This window comes from Nematolebias whitei, chromosome 1 (genome assembly GCF_014905685.2).
Source record: "Nematolebias whitei isolate Nwh7 chromosome 1, NemWhi1, whole genome shotgun sequence".
NCBI lineage: Eukaryota > Metazoa > Chordata > Actinopteri > Cyprinodontiformes > Rivulidae > Nematolebias > Nematolebias whitei.
In genome coordinates, this window is record NC_056498.1 from 18,153,026 (window position 1) to 18,160,386 (window position 7,361).

The 7,361-nt window shown below is 39.9% G+C and overlaps 1 protein-coding gene across 1 annotated transcript in view; it reads left to right on the forward strand.

Annotated features, from left to right (window-relative positions):
* The first annotated feature begins 2,984 nt into the window (after positions 1-2,984).
* The window catches only part of ccnb3 (cyclin B3), a 14,664-nt gene continuing 10,287 nt past the window's right edge, over positions 2,985-7,361 (forward strand). The window contains exons 1-3 of the mRNA XM_037682812.1: positions 2,985-3,064; positions 3,250-3,360; positions 3,465-3,548. Coding sequence (XP_037538740.1) covers positions 3,277-3,360; positions 3,465-3,548 — 168 coding nt within the window. The 5' untranslated portion in view covers positions 2,985-3,064; positions 3,250-3,276. The remainder of the gene's footprint in view (positions 3,065-3,249; positions 3,361-3,464; positions 3,549-7,361) is intronic.

Genomic DNA, 7,361 nt, shown 5'->3' on the forward strand with positions numbered 1-7,361 from the left:
TTTTCAATAATTATTGAAAAATATATTTGATTTTATTACAGTTATTTAAATATATACTATATAACTGCTGCAAAACAAAAAACTAAACAAAGAACTCATGGCTAACTAAAATTCGAAGATATGAGGAAGCATACATTAAGTATGGCTTTACAGTCATACAGAAAAATGGCCATGATTGCCCGAAATGTATCCTCTGTCTGGAGACCCTCACAAACGAGTATTTAAAACCTTCCAAACTTTGGCGCCACTTGAATGGGAATATAACACAGTGTTTAAAACATGTTAGTTAATAACATGTTTTATGCTCATCAGCTGTAATAATTAATTGAATATAGTGAATAAAAGTTAAAACATTCTAAAAGTTGGTGTTTCTTTACATATTTTGTAACACTGTGTTCTGCTGTTGAAACTGATGGTTATTGCATAGAAAGGGCACCACAGTCACATATGACTGTATGTTTAAAATATGCTGTACAGAGGGATGGACGAAACGGAAAGTGAAAGTAAAGAAGGAGAACTGAAGCTGATCCAAGTGTCTGTTTATTTTCCCATTAATTCAATCTTGCAACCCACAACACCCCTGAAGCTGTTAAGACTCATAAATCACTAACCAGAAAAAAAAATAATAATTGGTGATATGTCACATTATCTGTGCTGCTGATTATCTATGCTGCTGATTTCTTACCCATAAGCTGCTGTACTCATACCCATCTGCTCACAACTGACTCATGTTCAGGCTGCTGTTTAATACGTGGTACTATATTATATTATTATTATGTAGCGTATATCATACTTTCTTTTTTTATACTTTGTATTTTTGCAATTTCTTGGGTGTAACTGGGACCTTGAGCAAACAATTACATTCCACCTCATGCACCACAGCCGATGCGAAAGACAATAAAGTCACCTTGAACCTATATTCTACCATGATGCTTACTATATTTCTTTTGTACTTTGTAAATATTATATTTCTTTTGCATTTTTTGGTACTTTATTTTTTACTTTTATTGCATACTTTAGTATTCCTTGTTTTTTAAGCAAGTAGAATCGGTTTTTCTCATCCTGAACATTTCATTGCATCCTTGTCCTTGTGCTGCATATGACAAATAAACTGTAAACTAATGCTTGTTCATACACAGTTACAACAGCTCACCTGTTCCTTCCATATTGACTGGAACATTCCTCTCATCACTACTGGCTCTGCTTCTGAAACTAAAACACATTTTAAAAATTGTCATAACGCTCAGCACAAATCTCTCCTTTTTTACAAAGTCTCCTGATCATTTCAGTCCAGTTTCATTAATATAGAGCTATATCATTTAGCATCTCAGGGCACTTTCATATAGAACAGCTCTACACCATACTCTTCGCTAAATTAATCCTAATTATATTCAGTCAATGAGCTATCCTGCCTGCCCACTGTCCATCTTGAACTCTGGGCATATTCATGTTACACAGTTTTATGACCATTAACTGCTCCTGACAGTTGCTGCACTAACGCTGGTCTGTGAGCCCCAGTAGGCCTGCTGCTGTCTGTCATGCTGCAGAAATAGCTTATCTTTATATCAGTGAGACTGACTGCTTCAACAAACTCACTGTCATGTAGAAAAGGCAGACAGCTCTGTGAGGGTCATGCTCTTTGATTTCTCCAGTACATTTTACACAATCCAGCCTGATTTGCTTTGTCAGAAACTCCAGAAGACTCAGGTGGAGGCCTCAACAATCACCTGGATCAAATACTACCTGACGGACAGAACACAGTTTGTGAGACTGAAGGGTTGTGTGTCTGACCAGGTGGTCAGTAGCTCAAGAGCACCACAGGGTACTGTACTCTCACCATTCCTTTTCACTCTGTACACCTCAGATTTCCAGTATAAAACAGACTCTTGTCATCTGCAGAAATATTCAGAGGACTCTGCAGTGGTTGGGTGTATCAGAGATGGACAAGAAGCTGAGAACAGAGCAAGTGACTTCAAAAAGATCAACAAGCTCATAAAGAAGGCTGGCTCAGTTCTGGGGACTCCTCTAGAACCTTTGGAGATGATTGTACAAAGAAGGATTCTTCAAAAAATGAAGAACATTATAGACAACCCTCAGCATCCTCTTCATCAGACTGTCATACAACAACAGTGTCTTCAGCAGAGGATTCTTCAGATCTGCTGTAAGACAGACACTACAAGAGATCCTTCCTGCCCACAGCCATCAGCATCTAGAACAACTCTTTAATGAACCAGGATGATGAGTTACAACAACATTTAATTTCCCTCTGGGATTAATAAAGTATTTTTGAATTATTGTTCAACAGGGGAATTTAAATACATGTTTAGGATCATTTCAGCCTTGTCTGATTGCATAATGGAATTCAACATGTTTGTGTGAGACCAGCCAAACCTAACCTTCTGATACAGGAAGGATACAGCATTAAATTAATTTACTATGTATTTCCTATATTTAACCCAATGTGGAGCAGTTGTAAATCCCACCCTCCGTAGCACAGAGGCATTATGTGTGTAGTTATACGAAAACATCAACAAATCGCTAAACGCGTGCATTTCTATTGGATGGTAGGAGATTTGAAAATGTCCACAGCTCCTCCTTCTTCAGCATTTGCTGCCTACATATGGTTTTCTGGGCATTCTTGTCACCGTCGAGATGGGCGGCGATAGCCTACCATTGTTAAATTTAGAAATAAATTTGCTTTTCTAGACAATAATATTTTATATATCTATTTTTTTTTTTTTTAGAAAACATGCAAAATAAGCCTGAATAAACCTAATTTTAGTTTATAAAATGCTTTTTTATTCTTAAAAAAAAAAAAAAAAAAACCCACAGCGCTACTCCGGACGATAAATCAAGCGCTCCCTAGTGACAGCATTCTTAGCAGCTCTCTGATTGGCCACTCTCGCTCAAATTTTAGCCAATGAGAGCGAGACGCAGGAGCTTTAGATCCTCAGCTGAAAGACTTTTGTTTGCGGCCATCGAGCAACTCGAAAAACGAACTATTTACTAAAAAAGACGCAGGTTTCCCCTTCAAACTATACAACACGGGATATATCACGACGAGGTAAGATAATGCATGAAAGTTAAGCGTTGATTGTTTGTGCTCAGAGCGTGTGTAGTTGACGGAACTCCACCCGTGCAGCGTTCAGGGCACTCACACGCGCCTCGGTACTTTAAAACTCAACGCTTTAGGTTAAATAAAAAGGCAAGTTTTGATTTGGACCTTTTTTTTTTCTTAAACGTATCCAGGGGCAGCGTTGTTTTCAGGAGTCAGCCATGCCTTTAACGAGGGGAAAGAAATCTTCAGCCACCGCTGGAAGCAAGATACCCAGACTACCTGCTGCAAAGACTGAGAACCAGGTGACCCTGCAGCTCTTCAAACAGCTTTTAAATGTTTACTGTGGGAACAATATTTGCAGCCGTGCAGGGCCTAACTGGACACGTGTTTTGTGACTTTGTCTCAGGAGGAAGGCCCCCAGGTGAAGAGGTCCTCCTCCCCTCCCCGTGGAGCTCCTAAGAAGAGGACTGCTTTCATAGACATCACCAATGTGAGTGTTCACATTCAGCACTTAAAGCAGAATAAACTTCAAAAACCTTAAAGCATTGGAGGAATATTAGCAGCTTTGTAGAAATCTCTTAAGATTGAGGGTGAAAGAGTCATTACTGCCACAAGTCAAGTTCAAGTTGTGTTAACAGTAATGAAATGCTCAGGATGAGAAGAACTGATCTGACTCACTAAAACAAAGAAAACAAACTAGTAATGCACCGCCTGACCAAAAAACAAAAGTTGCCACCTGGATTTATCTAAGCAAATGGATACAAGCCTCCTATTGGATAATTACTGCATGGGCGATTGTCTTTCAGCTGCAACAAGTTATTTAACCCCAACTGGTGCGATGAGTTGCTTCTCATTTCTTAAACAACCATGTTGAAAGACACATCGCGTGGTCGTGGAAAAGATGTCAGTCTGTTTGAGAAGGGTCAAATCATTGGCATCAAGCAGAGAGAACATCTAAGGAGATTGTAGAAACTACTAAAAGAAATATGTCCGGAAAAAAATCCTGAATGATCATGATCAGCGATCACTTAAATGTTAGAAATCAAATCAAAGAAGAACAACAGCAGCACTCAGGGCTATGTTTAATAGTGAAAGTAAGAACATTTCCACACGCACAATGTGAAGGGAACTCAAGGGATTGGGACTGAACAGCTGTGTAGCCTTAAGAAAACCTCTAATCAGTGACGCTAACTGGGAAAAAAGGTTTCAGTTTGCTAGGGAGCATAAAGATTGGACTCTGGAGCAATGGAAGAAGGTCATGTGGTCTGATGAGTCCAGATTTACCCTGTTCCAGAGTGATGGGTGCATCAGGGTAAGAAGAGAGGCAGGTGAAGTGATGCACCCATCATGCCTAGTGCCTAGTCATCAATGCAAGATATTGGTGAAAAATTAATGCAACACTGGATGGAAATAGATCTTGTGACATTGTAGAAGCTTATCGAAACACTGACACAGTGAATGCTGCTGTAATCAAAACTAAACGCGGTCTAACGAAATATTAGTGTGAGACCTTTTTTTTTTTTTCTTTTTTTTTTGGTGGCAAAAATTTTTTTTTTGGCCAGGCAGTGTACTAAAGGATACGGTAAGGGTTCAAAATTAAGTACCAAAAAGTGAAAAAGTAAATACAATATTTACAAGGTCCTAAAGAGAAAATAGTCCACAACAAGATGGTAGAATATAACGGTGCAAGCAGGATGAATTTGAATAAATAAGTATTTCACAGGTAGTAATATAAGGTTAAATGGGCATCTGTGGCTGAGTGGTTAGAGCAGTCGTCCTCCAATGCAAGAGTTGGGAGTTCAAATCCACCAGCAGTCACATGCCGAAGTGTCCCTGGGCAAGACACTGAACCCCTCATTGCCTCTGATGCGTGTCACATCAGTGTATGAATGTGATCATAAAAAAGCACTGATTAGTCTCTTTAGATTGATTTGTTCAATTAGCTTTGTAGAGATCTAGTAGAGTGCTGTATGAATGAGTAAATGAGGCACAGATTGTAATGTAAAGTGCTTTGAGTATCTTGAAATAAGATAGAAAGGCGCTATACAAGTACAGTCCATTTACCATTTAAATGTACATGATATATACCAGTATTGCACATAACTAACATTTACTACACAGACTGTGTGACAGGTTATTGCACACTGAGATGTATTATAATGGTGAGGTAGATTCATAGATACTGTATCATACATGATACAGCCACGTAGTGCAGCAGCAATAAATAATAAACATATTGGGTGTCACAATCTAATTTAGCTGTCACAGATGTTGCTTGGTGCAAAGTTATTTCCAGTTGTTCAGTGTTATTTATCAAGAGTTCAGTAATTTTACAGCTTGTGGATAATGGCTGTCTTTTTGTGCACGATGGCAGACTCCTGTATCGTCTGCCTGAGGGCAGTAGATGCCAGAGTCCATGCTGGGAGGGTGTGGTCCAAAGTCAAAACAGCAGCTGTTACCCAAAGTGCTTAACAGTAAAATCATGGGAGTAATTTCATGGGGGGGAAAAAGTAACAATAAAAATAATTATAGTACTGAAAATTAATTGCAAGCATCAAAAGGAAACTACAGAAACGCAGAGCAATTAAATACTAAATCGAGTCGCACTGTAAAGATTTAAAAACAGGAAGTGAAGTGGGGGGTGGTTCCAAAGTTTGGGGCCCACGACTGAAACAGCCCGATCTCCTCTGAGCTTCAATCTTGTTTTTGGAACAGCCATAAGCAGCTGGTCAGCTGATCTCAGGGCCTGAGAGTTGGTTCAGTAGCTCAGAGAGGTACGAGAGTGTGAGGCCATTTATGCACTTGAAGGTCAACAGGAGAATTTTAAAAACAATTCTGGTACGTACATGGAGCCAGCGCAGGGAGGGCAAAATGGGTGTAATTCGTCAACCCTATGAGTTCCTGTTAAGAGCCGAGCTGCAGCGTTTTGGACGAGCTGGAGACGTGAAAGGGACACCTGACTGACCCCAACATAGATGCGACACATGGAGGCATGGACTAGTTTTTCAAGGTCAGATTGGGACAACACTGGTTCAAGCTTAACTCTCTGCTTTAACTGGAAGAAGCTTTTCTGCCGAACAGAGTTGATGTGTTTATTGAACTTAAAGTCGGAGTCTAAAACCATCCTGAGATTCCTAAAAGTCTGCTTAAGGTATGGCTGCTGTGCCACACACATCCCTGACTTTAGTGTTTTGTGATCAGTGGTGGTGTCTGTTAAAATATCAAGAAATGTTGAATTCTAGTCGTGTAGATGACTGCAACAATCAGATCGCGAGGAAGACTCTCACTACCACACCTTGTCAGGAATCGAGAAGTTGCTCAGAAATTATTGTTGGACGTTGGGCATCTGCGGCTGGCCAGGTTAAACCACAGTTTTGAATGGAGCAACGTGCAAGTTTGTTCTGCTCATTTTGTGTACGGCAATCTACATGAAACTGAATTAGTGCACTGCTTTAATCATTCGTTGACTAGACCGTGATTCAGTCCACACACAGCCCCAGGTCTGAGCTGCAAATCGTGTTCACAGTCTCTCTCTGATCCACCTGCAACACATCTGAGGCCTCTAACCCAGTTGAATACTTGTCCCCGAGAGCCACTAACCTGCATGCTTTAGAGGTTTCTTTGCTCCAACACATCTGATCTAGATCAGTGGGTGCTTTAAAGGCTTATACAGAGCCTGAAGAGTTAACATGATTTAATATGAACTGATATAACCTCTTATAACACTTCAGATTATTGGCAGTATTGGGTCTTGGATGGCTTTTTGTGAAGCGTTCATGAAGTGATCATTGTATGTACATCTAGAACTAATCAACAATGTTTGAAGCAAACCTAATTCCAGACGTAACAAGGTGGAGTCGGGTTCTCTGGACGGATTCTTCTTTGTTGAGACGTTTTTTCTTTTATCCAAAAGACTTCTTCAGTCTGAGGAGCTGCAACAAACTCGGTCTTTAAATAGCACCTTCACATAGTGGATCAACCAGTTTGTTGTTGACATTTAAATGTGCTTCATAAATAAAGTTGACTCGGTCTTGTCGAAGCTCCAAAATTCACGGTTGAAACCTGTGCCTTCATGTAAAAGTTGTTTTTCTCTGCAAAAATAAGCCGTTTACTGATATTTTTTTATTTTTATTAAAAGCTTTGTGTAAAAAAAAATGCTATGCTAAAGAGCTCAAACCACACAGAGTGTCCGCCATTTTGAGAACCGAAAAAAGGAAAGAGAGACGGCCCATGCCACGTCAAGGGGCCTCCCTCCCATTTTTCTTAAAGACGCGCTGCTCGCTCCCTCACTATCCATCCTTCG